This window comes from Convolutriloba macropyga, chromosome 10 (assembly GCF_964194025.1).
Source record: "Convolutriloba macropyga chromosome 10, txConMacr16.3, whole genome shotgun sequence".
Lineage (NCBI taxonomy): Eukaryota > Metazoa > Xenacoelomorpha > Acoela > Convolutidae > Convolutriloba > Convolutriloba macropyga.
The window spans coordinates 22,457,137-22,472,563 of record NC_134477.1 but is presented as its reverse complement, the minus strand read 5'-3'; the positions used below and the strand labels follow the sequence as shown (position 1 = coordinate 22,472,563).

The 15,427-nt window shown below is 35.4% G+C and overlaps 1 protein-coding gene across 1 annotated transcript in view; it reads right to left on the bottom strand.

Annotated features, from left to right (window-relative positions):
- Window positions 1-14,012, bottom strand: part of LOC142348825 (cilia- and flagella-associated protein 52-like) — a 52,086-nt gene extending 38,074 nt beyond the window's left edge. The window contains exons 1-3 of the mRNA XM_075400352.1: window positions 13,786-14,012; window positions 4,369-4,547; window positions 2,697-2,854 (exon numbers count right to left, since the gene is read on the bottom strand). Of these exons, the coding sequence (XP_075256467.1) occupies window positions 2,697-2,854; window positions 4,369-4,547; window positions 13,786-13,837 (389 nt within the window). The 5' untranslated portion in view covers window positions 13,838-14,012. The remainder of the gene's footprint in view (window positions 1-2,696; window positions 2,855-4,368; window positions 4,548-13,785) is intronic.
- Between the last annotated feature and the right edge of the window lie 1,415 nt (window positions 14,013-15,427).

The window sequence follows — 15,427 nt, the reverse complement described above, 5'->3', positions numbered from 1 at the left end:
TTGCTATGCGGTGAATTTCCCGCAGATTTTTTGTAAAAATTGTGTTGAAATGCGGTGAATTGTTTTTTTTTCAACGCATGCACCGCATTTCTTACATTAATTTGCCACAAAAGTTGAGGCGGTGAATTTTTGTAAGAAATACGGTGAATTTCGCGGTGAATTTTTGTAGAGGATGCGGTGAAATGCGCCGAATTTTTTTCACCCCGTTCACCGCAATCACCAATTTCCGTACAAAAAATTTACCCAAAAACCTGGATCCGGGATAAAGGAGCTATATACAGTTATATACAGTCAGTAAATTTTCCTTTGTCGAATTTTTACTCCGAAAAAATGTAAGATAAGGGGTGAAATTGGGGAATTTTGTGCCAATTCCCCTCAAAACTCGTAAATAAGGGAGGGCTAATTCATTGCAAGAATTGGGAGTATTTAAGAACAATTTGGGGGTAAAAAGGTGAAAGGGTAGGGGGTATTTTTGTTGCGTAAAATGAATCAAGAGTAGGGGTATTTACCTCCTATGGAAGACCTTAGCTTACATTGCTTTAGGCCCCATACTCGAAGACTGACAGTCTTAAGCTCGCCACCACTGTACCTTCAGTTCGTTCTCTTTAACCTCTAAACCATCAATGCTTGAATACTTCTTGACGGCTCATCTATATGAATCTACTCCAAATTGAACCCATTACCCCCTTATCTTTCATCGTTTTACCTCCTAAAGATACCCCCCATAGATAATCCTGCCACGGCTGCTAAGTTGCATGATCCTGCCACTGATTAGAAATTGTTGGCCGCCAAAAATGTTAAAATTCTTCGCATAAGCTGTACGGATATGCAATACTTTTCTAAGAACTGGATGTGTATGAAATTTGGCACATCTCTGAACTGATTCTTGGATCCCAGCTAATCTTGCAAAGCGTTTGGCCGAATATTAGGAAAATAGCTGGCAGATTGCCAGAAAATAGTCCCAATAGCGTTGTAGAAAGTCTCAAAAAAATGACCAAATTTTTTTTATATGCTGGATGCTAATACTTGATCCAGAATCCCATAACTTATTGCTCCCTCTACTAGACGACCTCAAATAACCGTCAATAAGAATGACACGCAATCACTTGACCTTATCTATTTGATTTAAGGCAAAGAAAAATCAATTTCAGAGAAAGTTAAGTCACATGCGACCAAAAATTTAGTCACGCAAATGGACAAAAAGATAACGCTACTAAGATTGAGAAATGACGTCTTGCACGCATTGCAGTTAAAATTGCACGAACAATTGAACAAAAAACATATTTGAATTAATAGTGATGTCGTACGGCCGTAACAAAAAAATTGACGACTATACAAAACACATACCAGTAGAAGTCCTAAACTAAAATCCAAACATTTGAGTTAATCTTGAAGCTGAGAACTAACATTGTAACAGCAAGACCCAAAATAACATAGACAACAACGCCCTGGATCCTAGATGCGTAAAAATGCAGTAAAAAAAACATTTAGATTGTTTTTGAAGACTTAGTGCATTAAGAACCCCTAGCAAAAGCCAAACTTTGAATCTATGCATCCTTAGAATGCTTACAAAAAACAACGACGGTGTAAATACTTGTCCGAAATCAAAAATAGGCCGAAACTAAAGAAGTTGTCAATAATAAGAATCTCTCTCTCTGTTGCCTTATGATAAGAGAACCTCAAAATTACATGCCAATATTCTTATCCAAAGCATTGCAAAAAAAACTTCTTAAGTCATAAAATAGCTTATAGCAGTTCCAAATCACAATTGTTATTTTTGAGACTAACCAACAAGACCACCATATAGGTAACAAAACAAACAAAACTAAAAAATAAACTGTCTTTTCTTTAAAGAGAGTGCCCAAATAAAAAAAAACGACAGAAAAGAACTCAAGCAACTAATTAGATTCATTTTATTCCTCAATAGAGGTCAACGAAACCTTTCATTGAGACTAAATGATACGACAAAAAATACTGCCAAATTTTGAGAAGAAACTTTCAAAAGTTTGCTAATACTTTTTAAAAACAAATAATTGGAATTTTGTAAATTGTCCTCACACCCTGAAATTGATCAGCAATATAATCACTTTTTTCGTTTCGGTAACAAGATACCGTTCCGGCGTGAAAAGGGTTTTTTAAGCAATCTGTAACAAAATTAGCCTAGAGTCACTCCTGCTACACAAACTTAAAACACTAATCTTAAAACATGGGTCGTCAAAAAGTTAATATAAAAATCGCTAATCATACTTGGATCATATATGATTTCTTGTTACTCAAACAAGGATCATGTATGGTTTATTTGGTTGTATACTAGGATGGTAAGTAACGAGTTCAGAATGAAATCATATATGATCATTGCATAAAATGAAATAAACTTCAGATCTGGCATATACAGAATGTAAAGTACAGTTTCAGGTTGCTAGGTGACTTTTTCAGAGTCTGAGTTAATTGTAACCCAATGAGAGAGGACAGTTTTCAATAAAATGTTCCTTCGACTCGACAAATGAGAGAGGAGTTCGTCGGAGAAAACGCTTCAGAGTCGAGGAAAAGAAAAACTTATAAAAATAATTTTCAAAAAATGGTACCTTAAATACGATGCTGCAAAATTTGGGCAACGATTCAACTTTTGTTGATTTAAGGGACTCGCAAAAAAAGTGCAAAGCTAACTCTGAACAATTTATTGGAATGACATTTACCTTCGGTCGTCCTGAGAGCCAAGTGAGACGAGGTACTTCTCATTTGGGGAGAATGCGACCTGCTCGACCTTGACCTTATGGAGAGAGAACTTCTTGATAACAGTCCTTGTCTCGAATTCCCACAGCACCACGTCTGCTTTGAAACCCATGTACGTCACCTAACACATGCATAATGAAGTAGGAGGAGAGGAGAAGAGGCTTCCCCTCAAACTATTTTTAGGGGGTCTAACCAGGTGAAACTACTGTGAAAATGTCTTACATGCAAGCCTAGTGTGCTGCTCATTTACGCCAACTGGTGTTAAGCTCTCGAACTCGGACATATAGCCCGTTCTCGCGAGCCTGTTCTCATGATCTTTCTTGTTACTGAAGGCTTCATTTCTCTAGCCAAGTACACGTTGAACAAGTAGAGCTTCTTGTCAAGCTATGTCAAGCTTATCTTATGCACAAATTACATTAGGTTGTTCTCTCTTAACCTTTTAACATTGTTGTAATATATTCGATATACAACTTTCTTTTCTGCTTGCTCCCGCAATAAGGCCAGAAGATGGGTGAGGGGAGTGTGGGGAATTTTGAAAGTAGGGAAGCGAGATCACTTAGAAACGAGTTGTAGCCTGCCTGAGACAAAGAATTATTGTCAACAGTAGCAAGTTCCATGGGGCTGAACTTCAGGCTGCGGTGCCGGACCGAAGTGCACGCACCAGGGGGCGTTGTGCGCTCGAAATTACACTGTCTGGTTAGAAAAATCGCACGAAAGTCTGAACATAGGCAATTTTGGATCTATTCTGATTCGGCCCCGCAGTGTTTTTATGACCCCGAGTAACAAATTATGTGTTATTGTATAGCACGTTACTATGTAATTAATTCACGTGCGCCTGGAGGTCATAAAACATATATTCCCACTATATGGGGGAAGGGGGTGAAACAGAATAGATCCGCAATTTTAAAAGCACAAAAGTCTGGACATAGAGAGCCTTTGAACACACACTGAAAGTACGGACTTTTTTACGCCCAAAAGTCTGGACATGCTTTCTGCTCCACGGTCTGATCATAGACATGTTTCGTCTCAGACTGTCTGGATATACATGTTTTCGGTCTGGGAACTCAGCCTGTGTACGTAGCCATTATCACTTGTTTTGTTTTTTGGAGGGTCTTTTCTATTACAGCCTCCCCCCCCCCACGAGCGAAACTAGAGTTTCCCACCTTTATGGTATATTTACAGTAATTTTGGTGATCCACTAGGCTAGGGGGGCTATGATGGGTAACTTCATTTTGGTCCATACTTTCAAAATTTATTAACCAGCTTAATACAATCGTAACGTATTTTCTTGATTAAAAAGGGGGTATATTCCTGATAAAAAAGATAGAGCAAAGTCGACAAGGAAAACAATAGTCTTCAAAATTTGGATGATCAGTATGTTATTGTTTCACATTTACTTTGAAATATTGTCAAAAATATTTTTCTAGTTTTTTCCTTTATAACCCAATCCCACCCCCCCCCCCCACACACACACACACACACACACACACACACACACACAAACACACACACATACACATACGCAAACACACATACACACACACACACACACACACACACACACACTAAGTGGTCCTATAACGTATAAACTAGTGGCTGAAATTTCGATGAGTTGTGTACATTGTGTTGCTGTACCTGTCCGGATGCGACATATTTTCCGGATGGGGAGATGGCCAGACAGGAGACAGAGTTGTTGTGAGCATTGAGGAAAGACTGCTTCTGGGTTCTGAGGTTTTGGATCACAATTGTACTTCCCAGTGCATACAATATATGATTCCAATCAGGGTGTACCAACAGGGTGTTGCTCGCATGTCCTTAACACGGCACTCATTCATTCAGTCATCATATCAGAAAAATGAGAACGAAAACGTAGTGGAAACAAATCATTGATCTTGAAAAGCGTTCAAAAATCGAACAAATTGCCCTCTTTAATGAGAACTTTTAACAGTAAAACTTGTTTAAAAATGTTTTAACCGCGTTTTTTGCTCGATCAGCACAAGAAACTACCCGTTAATAGACAAATAGGAGCCTTCAAATCCTATTTTTACCTATGAGAACGAACAGCCACAATTTTAAGATTATCCCAGGTCATCGATCATACAACTTTCTTGAATTTCGTACTAGGTCATATATGATTTGTATGACTCCTTGGTAGTCATAAAATGATAATACAAAAGATGAAACATACTCCCAAAAGGCTTCAACCGCTATGCTCTAGGTTACTGAAACAGAAAAAAAATCAATCAAAGATGCATAAAGCGTAGAAAATATTTTTTTTCGTTGAAATCATTCTAGATCATATATGATTTGTATGGTTTTTAGAACTCATACAAGGATCACACAAAAAATTTCAAATATTGCATCGGACTTTATATCTGGTTTCATACTAGGATTGTACTAAAAAATCGATTATGATCAGTTTGAAATCATATATGATCCTTGTTTGAAGTCAAAGAAATTTCAACCCGGGATTATAACAATACTGATACTAATTTATTTATCATTTGACAGCAATCGGATGTCTAACCTTAGGGTTATAATCAGAATAATTTACATGTTTTAGAACTCATACAAGGATCACACAAAAATTTTCAAATATTGCATTGGACTTTATATCTGGTTTCATACTAGGATTGTACTAAAAAATCGATTATGATCAGTTTGAAATCATATATGATCCTTGTATGAAGTAAAAGAAATTTCAACCCAGGATTATAACAATACTGATACTAATTTATTTATCATTTGATAGCAATCGGATGTCTAACCTTAGGGTTATTATCAGAATAATTTACATGTTTTACAACAAAAAATAATTAGCAATTTTCTCACACAAAACTCGCACAAAAGCGCAATCGCTCACAAAAGCGCAATCTCCCTCACAAAAGTGCAATCTCTCGTTTCGGACAGTTGACCTTGCTTTATTCATGTGTTCTTAAAGAAGAAAAAAGACAAATTGAAACAGAATTTTAGCTTTTCTTTATCTCGTTCATAATTCTTATAACTTTTATCTGATACTTTTAACAACTTTAATAGATCTTAATTATCAACATGATGAACCAAGAGGAGTTCAATTCGCATAATAAAAATGAACAGTACCGAATTTATGTAGATTTATTTAAAAAAGTTGAAGAAAAAGACTCAATTATTAAAGAGTTTGTTATTTCAGCATGTCAATTTTTGCTAAAAAAGCAGTCAAATGACGATCCAAAGGAATCAGGTAAATTCTCGAACCAATATAACCCCCCCCCCATCATTCAAAAGGTTCGTGTAAGACGTTTTGAGCCAAAAGAGGTTCCCACAAAAACACAAAATCTTTTTATTGGAAGCAGTCTGGTGAAAAATTCGGTCGTGGATAGTACTATACCAGAAGATATCTGCGTACATGATTATCGAGGCTCAACAACCTGTGAAAAAGTTGAAGTTGTTAAACAATTGCCCAAAACAGTGATCAAAGCAGTTCTCAATCAGGACGGGACGAATTCAATTCTGAAAGAAAACAAAAAACATTGACGAGTTGATTGAGAAACATACAGATTTGGTTGATTTAACAAGAAACACGCTGTCTCCTGAGAAAATTGTACTAATGCAAGTGCCACCAATTCGTAATCTGCCAAAAAACAAACATATTAATGAGCGCATTAAACTTTTTAATGATAAAATAAATGCATTAGCAGGTGATAAAAATTATTATTAGCAAATGTGTACGGACTCATGAAAGCCATGCCAAGCTATGATAGTTTGTATTATGATGATTTGCATTTCCATTACGAACAAGGTGTCCCTTTTTATAAAAAATTGTGTGCTTTCTCAATTGCTTCCCACATCCAATAATTTAATAGCTCTGAATAACAACCAACGCAATCCAAACCAATACCCAAAATACCGCAATCATTGGAGACAGAGTTACAATTATATGAGGGGTCAATACTAGTCGAGATAATTGTTTTGCTGAATATTCTTAGTTTCATTTGTCTTCTTTTTTTATTGTTTCAAAATGAAGCTTCAGTTCCACTTTATTCTGCTTCTTATTTTGTGTGTAATCACATCAAAAAGGAACTGGGTCTTCACTACTTCACCAATAAATCCTGAGAATGAGAAGATGTCATCGTGCATGTCTAATAATAATTCGTATCCAAAAAAGAAGATCATTTTTACCTGCCTGTTAAGGAATTTTCTTTACTCCTTGGTGGTCATTAGATTTCTTTTGTTCTTGTCAGGTGACGTAGAATTAAACCCAGGGCCAACTCTCAGTTACACGCAGTTTACCACCTCAATGAAAAAATACAACGATCAAGTAAAGTTTCTACATCAAAATTGTCAAAGCGTGCTTGGACAAAGGTTGCTCCTCCTTAAGAATTTTCTATCTGACCTAGGTGACAATTGTATTTCGGGCTTCTCAGAAACGTGCTTGAAATCAGTTAATGATATTCCGTTTTGGTTGATACACTCAGAATACTTAGTGTCCTTCAGATGCGACCGACGTACTGATCTTCCAGAGAAAAATAAAGGCGGTGGTATTCTTTTCGTTCCGAAAAAATTTCATCCAAAAGCACGAAATGATCTAGAGACAATGTCAAAAGACCATTTTGAAAGTGTTTGGGTAGAGTCTAAAATAAATAAAAAGCCCGCGTTGATAAATTTGGCTTACTGTCCAGAAAAACAACTAATAAATGCGTTTTTGGAAGAGCTAGCCCTCGATTTAGATAGAGCAGCGACTGAAAATAAAAAAAAAATTCTAATAGGTGATTACAACTTTAATTACTATAATTGCAACGAAAGAAATCTCATAGAAACTCTGATCTTGCCGTACGGTTCACTGAAATCAAATAAACTTTAGCAACAAGAGAAACATCAAGAACGAAGTCGCTAATAGACTATGTTATATGCGAAAATTTTTTTAGTTCCCAGACACTAGACTCGATTCTAAAAAGTGATCACTTAGCCACGCTTACTTTAATTGGTGAAACCGTTAAAAATAAAAAAGAAGCTATCAAAAAAATTGTGTTTGATAAAACAAACTACTCTAAAAATGCTTTTTCCCTAGATGTTGGAAAGATAAATTGGAGATCATTTTATCTATCAGAAAATCCTGAAATCATGTATAAAAACTTTTGCTCGTCATTGGAAACGGTAATTAAAAAGCATGCTCCACAAAAGACCGTCTTCATACGCCATGACAAGCCTAAACTAACGCTACATCAACAATGGATATCAAAAAACACAGTAAAAAAGTTTGCAAAGACATCAAATAATAACAGCAAAATTGTTTCGAAGCAGGAAAATGAAAAACATCTGCTAGATGTGTTTCAAAACTTAAAAAGTGCAAGAGAAATGGGGAATTTTATCAACGAAATCAGAAACTGTGAAAAAACACAGACAGAAATACCAAGACTCAAAAACAGTTTTGGAACGGTTTTGACCAATGGAAATGATATTGCCAATCTTCTCAACTATAAATTTTCAGCGTTAGATGAATATTTTGGTAAAAAAGAACAGTATCAATTTTGTAATAATCCGGCACACCACAGTAACAAATTTATATTCAGGTATACGACAACCAAGGAGGTATTTGATATACTCAACAATTTAAATGTTTAAAAACCGTTGGGTCCATCACTCATTCCAGCTTGGGCTTTAAGAGATGCAAGAGAACACATAGCTGAACCTCTCTGTTTTTTGTTTAACCAATTCTTAACTGAACAACGCTTTCCTGACCACGTTAAGCGTGCCCACGTGTTGCCTCTTTTCAAGAAAGATGATCCTGAAGATCCGATAAATTATCGACCAATTTCGCTTACTGGAGCTCTAGCTAAATTTTTCGAAATCCTTCATCAAGATCAAATATTAGCTTATTTAGAGAAGAATAAGTTGCTTGCAACAACACAGTTTGGATACAGAAAAAAAGTGTCAACTACAGATGCTCTTCTATATTGCACTGAAAAAATCAGATTTGATCTCAATAAAAAAAACATTGTCACAGGAGCTTTTTTAGACCTATCAAATGCTTTTGATTCGATATCACATCCTACTCTTCTGCACAAAACTAAACTTTTAGGTTTTAGTGCACAAGCAAATACAATTCTAAAATCTTATCTAGAAAACCGTGTGCAAAAAGTCAAATTCTTGAAGTATGAATCAAATTGGATAGCACTTAACCGTGGATTACCACAAGGTACTGTGCTAGGCCCACTGCTTTTCAACATATATGTAAATGATATGAAAGAAGATACTGATGTGAACTCTAATATAATCTAGTACGCTGATGATACTTTTATCTTTTGCAGTGGAAAAACAATTTCTAAATCAAAGTTACATCTTGAAAAAAGTATTGCTAAACTCATTCTCTTTTTCAGGAGAAACGGGTTAAATGTAAATGAAAGCAAAACCGAATTCATTATTTTTGGTGCCCCTAAAAGAAACAAAATCGAAGAAATAGTTGTTAACGGATGTACAGTTCTCGAGAAAAGAGATGTGAAACACTTGGGAGTTCAAATTGACTGTAATCTTTCTTTCGATGAAGAAATAAAAAATGTACTAAGAAAAATGGCTGTTGGCATGAAGGTCATTTACTCCATCAAAAATATATTTCCTGAAAAAACTAGATCTGGTTTACTGAACGCTCTGGTTTTAAGTCATCTGCATTACCCAATTGTTCTGTTCTCAGGTCTTAAAAAATCACTTCGAGTTTCTCTAAATAAACAATTGAACTGGGGAATAAAGGCATGTTTCAATAGAACCAAATTTGACAGGACAACTAATCTCAAGATCAAACACAAAATCTTTCCAGTAGAATACCTCATAAAGTATCGGGTTATTATATATTTTATAAAGCTTGTAAAAGCAGATCTACCAGCTTTCGATGAACTCAAGTTAGCCACCCTAGGTGCTAAAATGAATGACCGTACAAACAAACTGTCATTCGGAGCAAACCAAAAAACAAATATAATGCAAAACTGTTTTTCAAAAAAAGCAATTGACTGGTATAACGATTTGCCTCTCACCTTGAGGCGGAATATCCCTAAAAAGCGGGCTCTCAAAACTACAATAAAAAATCATTTCTGGAATGAGTTTCTAAAAGACCCAACGGTTTCTGAATTGAGTTCTAGTCTCAAATCTTTCAAGTTCAATCTTAATTTGATTTAGTTTTATGGCGTCTTTTAGTCTTCTATGAAATGTTAATTGGAGGATTAGCATTTTTAAAATTTTCTCTTTTCTCGAATATGTTAATTGTAGAATTAGCATTTAAAAAAAATTTTCTCAATTATAATTCATCTCTCTTAATTTGTCGATACTTTAGCACATTGTAAATTCAATACAATTTTAAACTTTCACAATATGTGACGTTTGTTTCATTTATACTTCTTAACACTACATTGCCTTTAAACAATGTTCTGTATTTTATAGTTCATACTCAAAGGAATTAACAATGTTTTTCTATTTTTTCATATCACAAACCCTTTTAAAGAAAAATCGGTTCGAGAATAAGACTTGAATCTATCATATGATTCTCGTATTGAGCGATCGGACATTATTTGTATTTTATCTATCAGTTGTTGATGCATTAGAGGTTGAAAGCAAAATGCAAACATAACAAAAGACCTCCGACTTCTAAACAAATGCTTTGTTTGCCAATAGTATTAAAATTAGTAGTATTATAGTATTATACCAATTATAAACTGTCTGTTTATTCGTATTGAAAAACAAAAGGTATCGCATTGAATACGTGGACTGGGAGGCTTGTGGACGGGTAGGTGCCCCAGTAGAGACCGGACGGTTGACCTACTAGATTTTGGCAGGAAAACGATTATCATGAAAGATCTGCAAGAAAAAGGAACCGTCGGTTAAAAAAAGTTAAAACAGAGATAAATTGTTACCGAAGATGGTCATGAACTCTTGAGACATTATTTTCGTATTTTCACATTGCTATTTCTTCATGAATTAACAAAAGGAAATTGTTTGAACTCCAAAATTTAGTCATTTATAATTAAAAGTCGTCTTCAGCGTGCAAATTTTATCACGGAAGAACATCCCGGTCATTTAGAAAAACATTTTCTATAGCTCAGAACACTGACATTTTTCAAATGCATTAGGTTTCCGGGAACAGATAATTCAGAAAGTGTTTTTTTACAACTTGCAGAATAATCCAACAGACAATTTCTAAAATGAGTAAAATCAATAGTCTAAGTTTTAGTCGTCTTCTGGATATAATATGTCGCTTCCACAGACTCGGCCTCAAATTTGTTGTCTGTTTGTCAATGTCTATTTGATGTCTATTTGTCAAGTTGACTTTGATGTCTATTTGTCAATGAAGCAATAGTTAATGTACGAAAGAGATAGTCGAAAATGAGTATTTTGCATTAACTTTCCAAATGCTTGACAGACATAACGAACAAATGCCGACCATTAGTTTTGTTCATCGTTGTTTCAACAGTACCGCAGGTAATTGAAAGCACGAGTTTCCTTTTGATGACACGAGCATTTGGTGGCACAAGAATTTGCTACGTGAAAATGGAAAAATAATAAAATCAAAATGCAAAACAACAATCCAAGTTCAGGTAGAAAGAAAATCCTCTTCTTCTATTGTTTTCAACAATTTCGCAAATTTAAATTTTCTTGGATCTTTTCCGTTTGCAGCCCCTAGCTAAGTGGATCCAAATTATTTGCAACCCGCAAACAGACGTGCCAAATGTTTAAATAATTATTTACTTGGTAATGGAACGTGTTCTATAACAGAGGGGTTAAAAAACGGAATATATCCATTTTCTGAAGGTCAAAAGTACCTCTTGGTGAATTAGTGTTTATTAATTCTTCTTTGCCTTTTTTTCTGTGTAGAACGCATTATTATTTTATCTTAGTCTTGACTGCTTCTTTTACGTTCTTTACGCAAATCATTCTATGTGTTTTTCTAATGGTTTCTGATTGAGCTATTTTTCTGCTCTACCTAGTGATCCAGTTAAAAAGGATCGTACTTCAACCCCATATCAGCCTCAATTGAATCGCACTTTGTCAGGATAACAGAAAAATAAGAAAAAATTAGGAGCGAGCAAACAAGTTTTGAAAATACCGTGACAAAAAGATTGAAGATGGAAAGACTCTTTTTGACTCCATATGTTAATAGTTTTCTGAGATTAGTTTTTTTGTCGACGGGCAGAAGATGTGTACATTTAAATTTTGCGAATTTGGATGTCCTTATAAGATTTCAAGAACTTAGGAACATTTAATTCGCTTTTTTAGTGTACCTATTATTATCAAGAAATGGCGGTTTTGTAAGATTGTTTCAGAAAAAAGGCTATCTTGTGAGACCCTGGCGGAAATGAAGATTATCTTGCTTGATTCTGTTGGAATCTTTGCTTGTCTTAAAATATTCTGGCTTAATGAATAGTTAACTTTCGAGCGTCAACCAGTAGCAAATTTTGCGAGTAAATTTGCTCATTTTTAGGCAGATTTCGGTTTCGTGTGTTAAAATATTATATTGTGCATGTGAAACACGCCTTTGCATTTCGCGGACAAAAACCAGTGCCCCATTTGGAAACTTCGTTCATTGTTTTTCAATTTTAAATTAGAAGTTGAAAAGTGAAAACAATTTTTCACCAGAAAATATGTTTGAGGAATTGCATTCAGCAAAGAATTGCTCGGCAGATTCAATGCAGTATAATCCCTCATTTTGGTATTATTAAAAAATTAAATCGTAAAATTAAGCGGCAAAAAGATTAGAAGAATTAATTTGGGTCTTTCCCGCTATAGCCCCCCATGAAAATATAGCCCCCTCCCCATTATGGAATATTTACCATAATTGGGGGGTATATTTACCATAAATAATAGTTATCTAACCACTAAGGTTGGGGGCTATAATGGGAAGGAAAGGCCTTAAAATTTTGTTAAATTACCTTGCAGCGGAACGTAACTACTTTTTACCTTTAATTGATCCAATTTTGAGTTTTAAGGCTCTTAATTGCTTTGTGGAAAACACTTTCGCAAATTTGAAGCGCTTTCCGTATTGAATGGAAGGCAGCACCTGTAAGCGCCAGTGACGTTTTTTGGAGTCTGTTTTTTCCTGTACTCGTAAACGCTCGTAATGATAATCTTGCAAGGTACTGATAGAAAACGGCAAGATAGCTTTTGGAATGCAACTGGGGAGGAATCAGAAACAAACGATCACTGTAAGTTGTCATTTTTTCTATGACACAGTCAGCGTCTTCCCCATTAAAACCCCAGCAAAATTATATCGCAAGTTCGAATAACTTTTTTTGACAAGAATCCTAACTCCACAATGCTATATCAGAAATACCATTCATCACTTTTTCACAATGTTTACTCGACATTTGAAATAACCGAAAACTGAATTGCATTAATCTTTTCCGTGTTTGTGCCCCCCCCCCCCACTTAGTGGGTGCGTATTGTTGCTGGGGGGGCACAAACAGAAAAGCTCCACTATATGTAAAAGCCCGGGTTGACCACAATAGAAAATTCTTGGCAGGTATCCAGGCCATATATGGCGTCATACAAAAATTAGCAGCCATATGCCTGACAATAGATATATTCAAAACAGGGGCTCAAAAGGCACTAAATTATCCCATTTGACAGTTGGGTTATATGCTCTTTATTATGTGATGAAAACACTCAAACCTTAATTCTAAAAACTTATTTCGACAAACGCCATTAACATGGGGAGCCCCAGCAGCAGCGTACACTTGACAGACAACTGCAAACAACAAATAGTAAACTACGGTTCGCCCCTCTCCTCAGGAACATTTTGTGGCATCTTCATCAGGAAAATTTTACTTTAATCTTTTAATTGCTGAATCCGCTGTGATTAATTGACCGCACGCGCTGCCTTAAATTTCAGAAAGAAAATTCCGCAGAAAAAATCGTTTTTTCCCGAGAAAGGGAACTATTTGTAATTTTTAAAATCTAAAACCAAAACTAATATAGGCACGTGATGAATAACAAAACTGGAACATAAAAAACTGAAAATATATCATAAATTGCTCAATTGAACAGTCATGTGATATATATTTAAGAGGAAACTGAATGCGATCTATTCCTCACCTTCGAACCCAATCGTTGCCAACAGTTCCAGATCGTACAACTCTCCAGACATTTTAATAATTTTCTGGGGCTTGAATATATTTTATCAACAACAAATGAACAGACAAAAACATATACAATACAGAATAGTATAATACGCACAGTAAGAATGTAAACCACCTCTAAGCAGGTGTACACAATTATTTATTGCTTTTTGAATGCGTCTTTTAATGTTAAGCTAAACTCGTTCGCATTACAAAAGCACGTGCATTTTAATCATCAGTAGATGCGTTTTGGAGATATTCAAACCATTACATAATAAATCATGATGTTAAAACATGGCACGTGCGTCTGGGAGTGCAAATAATACGCACCTCCTAAGTTTTTTTTTTTTTGGGGGGGGGGGGGGGAGGGGCACAACCGATCCAATAATTGTAACGAGGAGGTATAACATACGTCTGGCATACACATAGTATGTAATAATGCATTCATTTATTGGAACGATTTCAGCCATATGAAATCAAATCACGGATCTTTTTCGTTTGTGTCCCCCCCCCACATATTATTCGCACCCCCAGACGCACCTGTAATGAAACAGGGGTCTGCCGTGATGGGCGCTATATAAATTATATGAATGGGGCAAAGGCTGGTTATATCGCAAGATCTTGCACGATTCTTGCAAGACCCTGCAACATTTTCTTGCAAGATCTTGCAAGATACCCGGACCATTGTGGTAGGGGACCCTTGGTGGTATAAATAGGGGTGGTGGGGGACCCTTGTGGTATAAATAGGGGTGGTGGGGGACCCTTGGTGGTAAAAATAGGGGTGGTTGGGGCACTTGGTGGTATAAATAGGATTGGTGGGGGACCATTGGTGGTATAAATAGGGGTGGTGGAGGACCATTGGTGGTATAAATGGGGGTGTCGGGGGAATCTTGGTGGTATAAATAGGGGTGGTGGTGGACATATCATATATTTTATAGAAATTTATAACTATATATATATATATATATATATATATATATATATATATTATATAATATATACGTATATATATATATAGGGAAATTTATATATATAGATTTTTATATATATATATATATATATATATATATATATATGTATATATACATATATATATATATATATATATATATATATATATATATAATAAAGTTTTTCATTTAAATAAATCGATTTTTAGCTTTATTTTCTTTCCGCAAGTTTTAAGTACTTTTTAAAGCTTTTTGCTGCGGTTTTCCGTATTTGTTTTATGTCCTCCTTCTCCTCTGAATGGTGTCTGGTGTGTCCTGTACTGTGCCTCCTCTTCAACCATGTTCCACACTGGTCAACCTTACTTGCCCACTCTTCTGGAGATCCCAGTAAACAGTGTGCAGATTTATGATGATCGGGTTATTAATGTCGGGTGCAATCAGAAAAATCCAGTTTCAATTGATGATGCTACTCTGAGATGCTACAGTTACCAGATCATGTCAGAGGGCATGACAAGAAACTCCAAATACTTCAGTTGTATAAATACCAAGCCAGATCAACAAATCAAATAAGCCAGATCAAACCAACAAGCCAGATCAAATCAGATCAACAAACTCCAAATACTTCAATTGTATAAATAATTTCTATAATTTGCATAATAGTTCCAATAG